General features: G+C 27.2%; 1 protein-coding gene across 3 annotated transcripts in view; it reads left to right on the top strand.

The window, feature by feature from the left end:
- The first annotated feature begins 9754 nt into the window (after positions 1 to 9754).
- Positions 9755 to 13907, top strand: part of LOC107463249 (PX domain-containing protein EREL1) — a 7049-nt gene continuing 2896 nt past the window's right edge. The window contains exons 1-4 of one of the 3 annotated variants that reach the window (XM_016082009.3): positions 9755 to 10363; positions 11220 to 11330; positions 12289 to 12387; positions 13216 to 13302. In XM_016082009.3, coding sequence (XP_015937495.1) covers positions 10271 to 10363; positions 11220 to 11330; positions 12289 to 12387; positions 13216 to 13302 — 390 coding nt within the window. In that variant the 5' untranslated portion in view covers positions 9755 to 10270. Of the gene's footprint in view, positions 10364 to 11219; positions 11331 to 12288; positions 12388 to 13215; positions 13303 to 13907 lie in introns of those variants that run through there. The other 2 variants (XM_021129842.2, XM_021129843.2) reach the window with 2 other exon arrangements.

Here is a 13907-nt window from a genome sequence, read left to right as displayed (position 1 = left end):
ATATACGGAAAAAAATTAAATATTTATATAAAATATATATTAAAAATAATTAAATAATATATAAATTTATATACAAATATATAATATTAACAGATTTAGTATTAACTTAATTTTTGGCCTGTATATGGTTATTTTTTAATAAAAACAGTATCAAATGAAGGGATGATAATTGAACACCAAATCATTATTAGATCCTACTTAAATAAAATGTATAAGTGATAATTATACGTTAATTAAATTTTGAATTCAATTGCATATGATGCACATATTTAGACTAAATAAAATTGGGGCAATTTGTTTATATTTTGCTAATTTGTGCTTTAAAAATATATCTTAAGAATATCATAAAAAATATTTTATTAAAAATTATTAAAAAATAATTTTTAATACATAAAAGTTTCTAAAATTTTCATTATTATATATATACTCTTACAATGAGTTTTTAAGATAGATAGCTATTATTTTTAACCAAGAAGATAGATAAGTGTTAGGATATAATACATAAAAAGTGGAACTTTCTAATTCTATTGACACTTTACAGATGAAAAAAAGAGAGTTAAATCAACTCTTTTTTAGGCTGTAGAAAATATTTCACCAACACTTTGGGCTTCTTAAATTCTTTTTATATTATTATTCAAAAAAATGTTTACATCAAATTAGTTAATTTTTTTTTATTTTTGTAAGATCAAATGCATGCTTAATTGCTTATGTATATTGAAAATTAAACATTAATCATATTATTGATGCTTAAAATGAGGAAAAATGAGTATACGCCACTTCTAATTTACTAAATGACTCCCAAAATTTTACTATCGAAACACTTGTTTAAAGGGATAAAGTTTACGAAAATATTAAGAAGAATTTTTTAATATTTATTAATTATTATAATAATTAATAAATATTAAATAAAACAAAATTTAAATATTCTTGTTTAATTTATTTTAACTATCAAATATTTTCGTAAACCTTAATTTCATACGTTAGTTAAATATTGACCAAAATTTGATTTGCTTATTATGTAATATTTCTAAAGATATAATTATACTACAATAATATAGACTATTTTTTAGGATTATTATGTGTAAAAAAAATTAAAATTAGTAAAAAAAATAAATCTTGATACTATTTTAACTGTGAAAATATGTTAATAAAAGTTTTGTCAAAAATAGTATTTTTGACATATAAGTAATTATAAAAAAAATTTAAATCTTATTTTGATAAATATTGGCAGTCAAAAATAATTTGTTAGAAAAATTTGAGAATATATTTTTTGTGATACTTATTAATCGTCAAAAATACTATTTATTTTGATACTTATTGACCATAAAAAATTCTCAACAAAAATTATTAACAAAGAATGAGATGAGATCTTGAAACTGAAAAATAAACTGAGATTTTGAAGATGAAGAATGAGTAATATGACCCTAAATTGAGAGTAGTGTGATGCCAAAATTAATGGAGCTCAACGAAAAAAAAATGGAATAAATTAAAAATAAATAAGTGTCAAAATTGAGAAATAATTTTCTATAATCAAATTATTCACCAAAAAATATAGAAAATTTGATATTTGTGATATTTATAGAAAATATATATTAATTTTTACACTTAATTATTGTAGCCGTTAAAAAAAATTATATTAAAATAGCTCTTTTTTTTTTGTAGTGTTACTAGCATGGATATTTTGATATAAAAAACGTGTTTAAATATCATGTTCGGGACTAAATCCCCATTTTGGTCCCTCAGATTCACGCGATTACTTATTTTGGTCCCCAAAATTTAAAATTACCTATATTGGTCTTCCAGATTTAAGTTTTGGCACCAATATGGTCCTTCAACTTTTTCCGGTGATGATTAGGCAAATGGAATGCTGAGATGACACCCTTCCTGTTACGTTAGACGCTGTAATGGCTAGTTGATGTGGCAAGGGTTGTATTTGTATCCAATTTAGTCCCTGAAACCTTAATTATCTTATTATTTATCTGAGTTATAATAACAAAGTTTTAATAAAGGCGGACTAAATTGGATACAAATACAATTATTGCCACATCAACTAGTCGTTATAGCGTCCAACGTGACAGGAAGGGTGTCATCTCAGCACTCCATTTGCTTAATCATCACCGAAAAGAGTTGAGGGACCATATTGGTGCCTAAACTTGAATCTGGAGGACCAGTATAGGTAATTTTAAATTTCGAGGACCAAAATGAGTAATCGCGTGAATCTCAGGAACCAAAATAGAGATTTAATCTAATGTTCGGTGATAGCATATATAAATAAACGTTTTTCTAAACGAGTCTAATTAAATTGACATAAATTAAAAAAAATGTGTGTATGTGTTATTGTTTTTTCTATCATATAACTTTCTTTTTGGTTAAAAAATATAAAAAATATAATATATAAATTTTTGAATATAATACAAAAAATTATAAATATATTGATATAATATAAAAAAATTTGTATAAAACACATAAATATTTTCACATAATATAAAAAATTTTGTATACATCACATAAAATTTTGGTATAAATATATTTTATTAGTTAGACAAGTCAATATTATGAATATGTAGTTTTTAAAAAAATTTGTGTTGTGCGTCAAAATTTTTATATTGTGCAAATTTTATTAGTTGAGTATTTTAAACATGTTATTCTTAAAAAAGTTTTGTACTATGCATTAAAATATTTGTGTAATATATTAAAATTTTTGTGTTATGTATTAAAATTTTTGTACTTTAATTTTTTAAATAATATAAAAAAGAAGATGAAGATGACAAGAACGATAATAATGATAAAGGAGGATGAGAAGAAAAAAAATAAAAAAAAAGATTATAAAAAAAAGACAACGTTGAAAAAAAATGCATTAAAAAAAAGAAAAAAACGACGACAAGAATAACAAAAGAAGAAAAAGAGGATAGTAGGAGAAAAAAGAAAAAAAATATACATGTACGAAAAAAATGAAGTGGGCAAATGATTTGATCGGAGATTATTTGGTTTAAAAAATAGTTGGACACCAAATTTTATTGTATAATATTATCATAAACACCCACATTTTAGGTTAGATAAATATTAATAGAAAAGCAATATTATTACATCATCAGTAAATATTATTATTTTTAAATAGTATTTGACTAACAATAATTTACACTTATATTTATAAACGTTCTGCACATAAAAAATATATGATTAATATTTATATTTATTAAAATTTTATACATATAAATCAATACAACTTATATTTATATTTTTAAAATTTATACACATAAATTAATAAAATATATTTATTAAAAATAATTTAATATTCCTACTGACAAAATAATAAAAAAATTTCAAAATTTGGTGATACCTAATAATTTCTCTTAATAGAAAGTAATGAAAATTAAAGCACTGTTATAAGATGATGAGGGTTGGTTAAATTAATTATAAAGTTACACCATAGAGTCGTATAGTACCCTCATCACTTCACTTTCAGCGTCTATATATATCTTCACTTCCTTCTCTCTGTTTCTCTCTCTCTCTCTCTCCTGAAAGCAAAATTTCTCATCATCAATTCTTTGAAAGATCTTGTTCATGATCTTCCACAGCTTTCTTGAACTGTATGTATGTATTTATGTGTATAGTTCAAGAAAACTGTGAAAAATCAAGGGCATGATCTCTTCCTTCGTCCTTGTGTTCATAGCTAGCTATATCAGATTGGTTTTCAGGTTCCACCTTGTGATTAATTCATGCTTTTAATTTTTTATCTTCTGTACAACTTACCCATATGCTTTCTTCTTCGTTTTTCCTTATTATTATTATTATTATGAATTGAAAATGAGATATACATACATATAATATGTGTTTCTTAGATATATAAGCCCTTATAAATATTTCATTCGAAATATATTAATAATTTTATAGGTGACTAAGAGCTTGATGGATTTATTATGTTAATGATTTAGATATTATCTGGTTCAATATAATTAGATCATTCCCATATATTTTTTCCCACAAATTTTAAGTTATGAATGTTTACTTTTAGAAAAAAATACATTACAAATTTACATCTAAAAATATATAATTTTTATGATCTTTTTATAAATATGGGATAACCTCTACTAGCTAGATTTTTAATCGGATTTTAGAATTGAATTACTTATTACTCTCAATATTCTAATAATTAAAATAAAATTTGTAATCTTCTAAAATAGTTTATTTGATATGGGTATATATAGGATCCATTTTTTATACATAAAATCAGTCACACTCAATATTCTAATAATTAAAGTAAAATTGAAATCTTATAAAATAGTTTATTCTTAATTATTATTATTAGATCTAGTTATAGTAGGATCCATTTTTGTATAAATAAATAAAATCACTGATCATGAATTCATGAAACTATAAATACACATTTGTTGATGGAGTCTCTTTTTGTCTTTTTCAGCATTGTTGGAAGCAAAAAAAGAAAACCAGAGGAGGCATGATGACACACACAAGTGAAAATTTATGAGCATGATGAATTGAAAGCCAAAGTGGAAGCATTGTTTTCAGTTTTCACCCCACATAGCTAAATAATAAGTAAATGGAATTGTACGTTTTCTTTTTCACTCATTACCAAACACATAAAAGCAACGTTAGAGTCAGAACTCATTAAAATCCTCTCTCTTTCACAATCAATGCAACAAGAACTGAAGTATATGGTTCATAAATAAAAGAGAATCGCTGTCTATATATGTTTTTCCCACTTTGTTTAAACAACCACCTATGGTTATAAGGCTTTCTAATTTGTAAAAAAAAAAAAAATTAATTATTCAACTTATCTCTATAATTTCATCAAATTTATAATTAAATTTTTATATTTTTTAATTAATTTCTTACACTATTTTTAATTTTATAATTAAGTCATTCTTAATATAAAAAATATTAGAGTTAACTAAATATTTCTCTGCAAATTAAAGGTATCCACAATTAAGAACTTAATTAGATCTTTGAACACAAATTTTTGAAAAAATATTCCGTTAATTTTAACGTGTTTGACATGAAAAGAATCTAATTACAAAATTAAAAATAGTGTAAGGACCTAATTGCAAAGAAAAGAAGTATAAGGATCTAGTTGTAAATTTAGTAAAACTATAGGGACAACAGAGTAATTAAATCTTTTTTTTTCTTTGGTCATTGGTACCTTCAGATGTTTCTGACTTAATTTCAAAAAACATATTTTGTTAATTTTAATATTTTTATATAAAAAAAATTAATTACAAAATAAAAAAAAATGTAAGCTAAGGACTTAATATATATATATATCTAATTGTAAATTTAATAAAACTATAAGACCAATAGAGTAATTAAATAAAAAAATTAAAGAATTTGTTACGTTACATATAAAAGTATCAATATTTTTAATTTTATCTAATTTTTATATTTTTAGTGAAAAAATATTTAATAATAACAATTATTTGGGACACACTACTGTTAAATTAAATTTATTTTGCATAAATTTTATTTTTGTGGTTGAGGACAATTACACGATGTGAACAATATCACTAATACCGTGAGATAATAACTTTTAGATAGTGTTTGTTAGTAGAAACACGACAGAATAGGACACTGAGACAAAGACAATAGGATAGAGACATTAAAAATTATGTTTTATGTATTGTGTTTGGATACGATGGATAGAACACTAATGTAATGTCCAGTATTATGTTTGGATACACATGGACAAGACTAAAATATTATATAAAATGACTAAAATAGTCATGTGATTTCAAATTTTTTAGTATAAACTAATTTAATAAATAATGAGAGTACGTAGGAGTACAGACAGTGGGAACTTGAAAAAAATATTTGAAGCAGTAAAATATTTTAATAAAAAATTATATAATAATATTTATATTAAAATAAAATTTATAAATATAATTAATTTTTTTAATTTATTATTAATATGTAGGAATACATATGGTTAATATTAACAAAAAAAAATCTGAGTTTGATTAATAAAAAATTTCATTTAGGTTAATAAGCCAAATTAATTTTAAATACAAAATCAGTTTTAAAAAAAGAATCCATTTTTAAATGGAAAAAAATTAATTTTTGTACATAAAAATCTATTTTTATTTAGAAAATTAATTTTTTTATCTAAAATTTTATTTTTCTTTTCAAAAAATTAATTTTTCTTTAAATTATATAAAATCAATTACAATTTATAAATTATTTTTTAGCATTTTAAAATATCAATTTTACCTTTATAATATTTATCTTTTAAAAGTTTACAGACTAGTTATTTTTGTTATTATTTTTATTACAAATCAAATAATATAATATAAGGTTAAAATGATGTTGAAGTAAGAATGATAAGAAAAAAGAAATTATCCAGTCCAATAAAAAAGTTTATAAAAAGGAGAGAGTACCTGAGGAAAAAAGAGAAAGAAAAAGAACGTAGAAATAGAAAAAGAGCGTGGAGTAAAAAAAGTACTTTGTGAGAACAACGTAAAATAAGAAAAATAAGAAGGCGTAACAGTGGAATAATAAAAAATAGCACCATGGACAAAAAAGAAAAAAATTCATAAAAACAGTCCGTGTCCCTCTTCCAAATTCCGTGTCCATCATTGTCCTTCATAAAAGAATTGACACAAAAGTATAAAAAACTGTCCCGGAGACAATATATTCAGTGTCCATGTCTTTGCTTCCAAACGCTTTTTAAGAATGTGCTGTCCATGTCTCCGTGTTCTGTCTCCGAAAACAAACGCTACCTAATGGTTTAAAAATAATTTTTATAATTTATATATTTACATTATAATTGACTTGAATGAGTTAAATTTGATTGATGCATGATAATGTAAGTTAAATTGTTGTACAATATCGATGAATCAATTTTCCCTTTTCGGTTTAAATTAGCATTTCAAGAAAAAGAGGTAAAGAAACTTGTGTATTTGTGTCTGGTCTTTTCTAAAAGGTTCTTGGAGATTATGTCCCTATAGTAAACAAAGTAAGTCAAGTTTTGCAACTCTTGGCTATATATATGTTGAACTAAGAATAAATTTCATGCCACTTTTGGAAACATCAGGAAAAGGCATTCCATACTATGTTATTCCTTAAATTAGTTAATGGAGTTTTGGTTCCTATTTCGGTCATTAAATTAAAAAATAGAGATTAATTTTAGTAATTAATTTTATTTTAGTCATAAAATTTTTTTATCGATCACCAAATCAATTGCTATTAGTAACCAATTTTATTAATTATTAACATTGTCCTAAAAATGTTATATATCAATCGCTAAATCAGTTGTTATTAATAACAGTACTGAAGCTTGAAACAAAATTTTGGAAGAACAAAAAATTTATTAACATTAAAATTTAACAATAATATTTATATAAAAAAATTTATAAATATAATTATTGTACTATTATGATTTAACTTAGGTGCTTTAAGTTATAGTAAAATATTTGAATCAACTGAATTATTTTTTATCTTTAAAAAAATTACTACTAATTTTTTTATAAAAAAATTGGGACCATGGCTTCCAATTGTCTCAACTAAAGTCAGCTCCTGATTAACAACCAATTTTATTGATCGTTAAAATTAGTCATTATTCTGATAATTTTTTGTATTAAATATTTTTTGTATTAAATATTTTTTGTCATGAGAAAAGTAATTAAGATTTATATTCTCAACTATTTTTTTTAGGTCACAGCCATTTTTTTAATCTTAGGTGAGATTATAGTATCTTCTTAATTATATTAGAATTTGAATTTAGAGCTACTAATTAAGGGGAAAAAGTAAGTATATGCAACTACGATACTCTAACTTATCATCCATTCCTTTTACTCAACTGATGATTAAAGAAAACTTTAGAATATCTGCTCAAACTAAAGTGAAATAAATTTGTGTGTGGTTTGAGCCAAATAGTTTAAAAAGTAATACCGGTTCTCATCTTTTTCTTTTTGTATTTATTTTACATTTGAGTTAATACTATCAAATTCTTCATTCTTTTAATTAAAAATATTGGTCTCTAATTTTTTTTTTTTACCAAATTTACAAATGACTAATATCACATAATTTATCCTAACAAAAATGAATTGATTACTTAAATGTATGTTACATGGAAGATTTGTGCAACTAAAAGTCTTGGATTTGATTGGTTATTAATTTGTTGCAAGGACATTCGATAGAGCAAAAGCTGATGAGATGATTCTTGTTTGTTGCTTTTAAAAGCTGATGGATGATGAATCTTTGGGGGGAGAATGAGAATCACTTAATTCTCCTTTTCGGCCACTAAATTATTCTTCCCAAAAAAGTGATCCATATTGAATTGCTGATAGTAGAAGGTGAACACCGACTATGGCAAAAGAGAAGCTTTATTAGAGAGAGTGTAGTCAAACTCTTGAGTGGATGGTGAATGTGAAATAAAGGGGATGTGACTCCATCTCCATGACTTCAAGTTTTCGTTTTGGATCCCATTGATCCCAATCAAAACCCTTCTGTGTTGGTGTTGGTCCACAAAACATCATAAACAGAATTCAATCATATGTGATGTATATTAAATTAAAATAGATGTTAAATTAGTTATTGATATAAAATATATGTTAAAACATCACATATACATTAAAAATAAATTAAATAATACATAAATTTATATAAATAAGTTTTGATTAATTGATAACTAATTTTCTCTAAACACATAGTATTTTTGAATAGCATTATTGTAAATTATTATTTTGTTGTCGGTTTTGTTTAGATTTAATTATTTTTTGTTTAGGTTTAGGTTTCGATGAAGAAAAATGATGGCGTTCTGCTGCGTTTGAACTGGGTAAGGGAAAATTGTTTTGCTGCGTCTGAACGACTGTCTCCAACGACGATAACAAGTTGTGGACGATGACAAATTTTTGACTATGCTGCGGATGTCGAAAATGAGATTATGGTGAAATTGAAAGTAACTACAGTGTAAATATTTTTAGTTGCTAATCTTAATTCTTTAAATTTTAAAATTTGGTATTAATTAATTAATTAAGAATCTAAATTTTAATTTTAATTTGACCCTTTTTTTAATTCATTATTTGTGTTGTTTAACATTATCATTATTTTTTTTTATACTTTTTCGATAAAAGGATCTATCTATAAGAGGTGTAAAAATATGAAAATTAATTTATTATTTAAAACAAGTTAATTCAAAATTGATCTATTAAAATTATTTAAAAATATTCATCCTGACATTTATCTAAATATTTTATAAGGTATGTAATTAACTAAAAATCCTAATGTTAACCTTTTATGGTTCAATGCAATACTCTCATGTTAGTAATCATGCTGCTTTATGCTGAAACAAAGAAAATTAATTCAATATTTAATAATTATTTATACATTTAAATAGATGTTTGACCTTGTATATATCTTTGGGACAAGAAACAAAATCCTCTAAAATAATTAAATGGTTAAACTAAGAAAATCATTATTAAATCCATTTTAAATTTATAATTTTTATTATTTATAAATCTTACTACTTTTATTCAAACATAATTAAATTATTATTTTCTTATTTTACATTTTTTTTTTCACTTTCGAGTTTGGAGATGAATAATGCATATTCAGAATGGACCCACCAGATTCCCGGTTTGGTTATTAGGTTTGTACTGAAATGGGCCTACTGCTTCGTTTTTAAATTTTTGTACTAACTTGGGCCTTAGGTCCACTTCAGGCCCATTACCCCAATCACGGAGTGGAAAAAAAAAGAAATAAAGAGAGAAGAGAGGTGAAAAAGCGAAAAAGACAGAAGGTGTGAGCTTCGTAGCTTCGGTAATCGCCATCGTCCCTGAGAAAGATTGAGTGCAATTACTGAAGAAGACAGTTAGGTGTGTGGCTCTCTCCATTGTTTTTTCCACTTTCATTCATTCTCATCTTCTCATACCTCCAAAACCAAAAACCCACTATTGACATTTCAGAGACACATTTTCCATCTGAGTTGTTCCTTTCTCATTGGACGCGCCACGTGTCCACTCCCAACATATAACACACCGTACCCCTCACTGCGCTCGCGGCGTCTCTTAGCCGCGCTGCCGCTTCTCCTCTTAACGTGCGCCACTATTGTCACCGCTTCCCGATCCGATCATCCAAACCCTAGTTTCAATCCCGATTTCGCGTTGTTGTTCTGATTGCGAGATTCGATTCTGATTCTGATGCCGATTTCAGCTGGGAATAGCCGTTGAATACTGAATTCTGAATTCTGATTGTTATGGTGATATGATCTTGGAATTTTTGAGAGAGAGAGCGAATTTTAGGTGAGAAAACGAAGAGGAAGATGATGCAGAGACGGAGTCCTCCGAAACATAGGCACGATGGGACTTCGCCGCTGCCACTCGGCATGGATTGGAGTCCCGCTCCTCGAAAATGGGTTGGCTTTTTAGTTTCCCTGCTTAATAATTCTAACCTTTTTATTCACGCAATTGTGCAAGTTTTATCCCTTTTCTTATTTTTTATGTTGGCGAGTTCGATCAACTTCATCAGTTAAAATAGGGAGTTTAAAGATTTCGAGGTTCAGTGGTTTTGGATTGATTGATGCGGAAAGCTTGCGCGTGATCGTTGAAACTGTATCTATTCTCTTAGCATCGATGGGTGTGACTTTGTGAGTGCTTTTAGGGTGTGGAATTGTAGAAATAACTTCATTGATCAATTGGAATGCCATCTGATTTGAGCAAAGAATCTTCATTTTTAATCACATTCAGTGTCTATTGATACCGTTACTGGAGTCAATTAGTACCTCACCACAACACTGGACTCAGTTCAGTTATCTTGGAAGTGTTTTGTTGAAAATAGTGTGTTGACCCTTCCTTTTATAGTTAGCATGTGGGCTTGCAGCGAATGGCAAAACAAAGCTATTGATTTGTGCTTTTTTCATCTCTCTGAGGAAGATACATATTCAATTTATCTAATATTTTGAAAATCTAAAGTAGTCATATAAACAAGATCAGTGGTGGCTCTCTCATTTTCATTTTTCTCCCATTAATTTTTAGTTTCATTTTTGCAAGGAATTCTCTTCAACTTTATTTGTCATTTCAGATATATTTGTTCTGTGTTGTATATTCTGCCATTATTGGCTAATTTATCTCCATTTACCATTTTCCAATTTTTGTTATATGCTTCCTATCTTCTTGGCTTTTATTACATGAAGAAATTGGAATCCTTTGTAAAGTTTCTTCTTTATTATTTTGGTGTTGGCTACTTTCTAATTCAGAAATCCTATTACACAGAATGGGCGAGATACAGTATGGCCACACAATCATCGTACTGGTTGGAGTTACTGTGTCACAATACCTTCTTGGGTTTTCATTCCGAAATCAAAGAATTCAGATCCTATAGTGGTAAAGTTGATAAATAACTCGTTTTTAATTCATGGTCAGATTTATTTATTATTTGTACGACCTTTCAGCTTTGTATTAGTAAGGACTAAAAGTATATGAGCTTTTTTTGAATTTTGCTGCAATTGGAAATCATCATTTACTCTTATCTTATTCCTTATATGGTCGGTCTTAAATATTTCTAGGTGTACTGAGACTATATTATTGAATGGGTGAGAGATGTAATGGGGAACAAATCCTACTTTTTGCACATGTAATCAGAGAAGTATAATATTACATGAGTTAGTTCACTCTAATACTAAATGTCAAACTAAACTATATTGTTTGACCAACATGGGAGTTGGGAACTTCTTGTATAATGGTATAAATATTACAGGATACTCAATTTCAAATACGTAACCAGTGTGAAATTTTTTATTGTTCTTTTTTCTAATTATTGTGCATAATATTACCACCTTAAGCATGCAGTGGGAGTCTTCTTATAATGTTTCCATAATTATTTTAAGAATAATACATTCATGCCAATATGGCAGCATTTGTCTTTATAGTCATATATCAATGGGATCTTAAGAATACCCTTGTGCTTTACTTGTTAATCCCTACCAAATAAACCTGCTACCTGATGGTTCCTTCTGCCGTTATTATAACAAATAGTACTTAATATGTCAAAACTAATGGGATGAGTAGTAGCAAACTAGCAGCACTATGCTTATGCTGTCAATGGCCGATGGGTTGGATTAATTGAGAAATAATAAAGTGGATCTCCTCCTTCATAGGCATTTTATTCAGCTCATTCAAATGTTTAAATTGGAATAACATTATTCTAAACAGAGCAGAACAAATGAATGTGAAGGAGGAATACTTAAAACACTAACTGAGGTGTCTAAGCTTTAATTTATAGCTTGTCCATATTCCGATGTAGTATTTTTGTCTGTTAATTTTTAACATTATTAAGGGACAGTTCTACAGGGTGCAAGTTGGCATTCAGTCACCAGACGGGATTACAACACTGCATGTAGTACTTAGAAGGTTCAATGATTTTCTAAAGTTGTTTGCCGATGTAAGTTTGTGCTTTACAATTGCATCTTAATTGTCTTGTCATGTAATTACTTCAGCTGTAGTATGGCAACCGAATCAATCGTTAATATGTTTTTGTGTGTATGTGTACACCTGTGTTAGTGGTAAACTCTAGTGCCAAGTTTAGCCATTGATTTATTTTTTCATAAACCCACTTGAAAAGTTATTCTAGTGGCTCTGAAATTTCAGTTTGTTAAAATGCAAAAGGCATTAGTAATGAACTATGATGCACCGGAGAAGCATTTTTTATTTCTTTTTATTAAAACACAGTTGGACACGAAAGACACCTGTTGGACGAGTGTCGAATGAGTGGCGTGTCCGAAATGCGTCCAACATGTAGACACTGCAACTCAGCGAAGTGTTCATGCTTCATAAGTAATGAATGAACATCCCTTGATGAATAGACAAGTTGCTGGCCTATTGAGGGATGCCAATTGAAAGAGTAGTTAGCACATGGTATTTAGATTCAACCTTGTATATCTATCCAAACTAAAATGCTATAGAGAATTGATTTCCGTAATTTCAAAGTTGGAGCCAAACCAAATCTGAAGGAATATTGATGCCTACTTTTTGATGGGCAAAAGAGATATTGATGGGAAATTTTGAAAAAAAAAAAAAGTGTGTGCTTGCAACGTCACATCAGAACATGAGGGAAGCCATCTTTTTTGTACCGATGGTAGATATGAGGAAGAAACCTAGAGACCTAGAAATTTTGCATGTGCGCATGCTGTATGATAGAAAGCTAGATCAAGATTGTGCATCTTTTTTGTTACTGATGTGTACAATATTTTTCCACATGCTGTCTTTTTAGGTTAAAAAGGAGTTTCCCAGGAAAAATATCCCTCCAGCACCACCCAAGGGACTCATGCGATTGAAAAGCCGGGCTTTGTTGGAAGAGGTCGGAAATGCCTTAAACTTACTATAGTAACAGTTCTTTGTCACCATGGATCTGCATAGAGCATCTTGCTTGAATTTTCTTTCAATTTAGTCTATTTGATATAATAAGATGTCTTGAGAATATATGCCTGGATGTGTGGCAACTAAAGATTAGTAGTGTGTCCTTCTTTATATCTGCATGCCTTGTCTCTTAAAATGGAATCTATTAATTTTTTTACCAAAAAGATTGAAATATGCTTAATAATTATTAATTAAAGAGCATTATTCTTATCTGGACTTTTGTTCTGAATAGTGGATGATTCTGAGTTGGTGGACTTTTCTCTTAAAGATAACAGCAGGAAGTGTCCTATTTTTTTGTGTATGACTGCAGCCACAATAATTTTCCTCATGCGTTTCCATCTAAATTTTGTTTTTACCCCTGACATTCAACAAATATTTGAATTGGATAAAGTATACTTTGGGGGATTATGGAGCATACAATACATAGGTGAAAGTTACTCCATTCCATTTACTCCTTATTTAGATTGAAGTGTATAAGTTGCAAATCATTTCAGAAGAATTATCTAAATACTCATTGAATGCATTTTTTTTTTTTTTTTTTTGTAT

The sequence above is a fragment of the Arachis duranensis genome, chromosome 8 (genome assembly GCF_000817695.3).
Source record: "Arachis duranensis cultivar V14167 chromosome 8, aradu.V14167.gnm2.J7QH, whole genome shotgun sequence".
NCBI lineage: Eukaryota > Viridiplantae > Streptophyta > Magnoliopsida > Fabales > Fabaceae > Arachis > Arachis duranensis.
The sequence above is the reverse complement of the archived record's forward strand: the minus strand, read 5'-3'. Positions and strand labels throughout refer to the sequence as shown.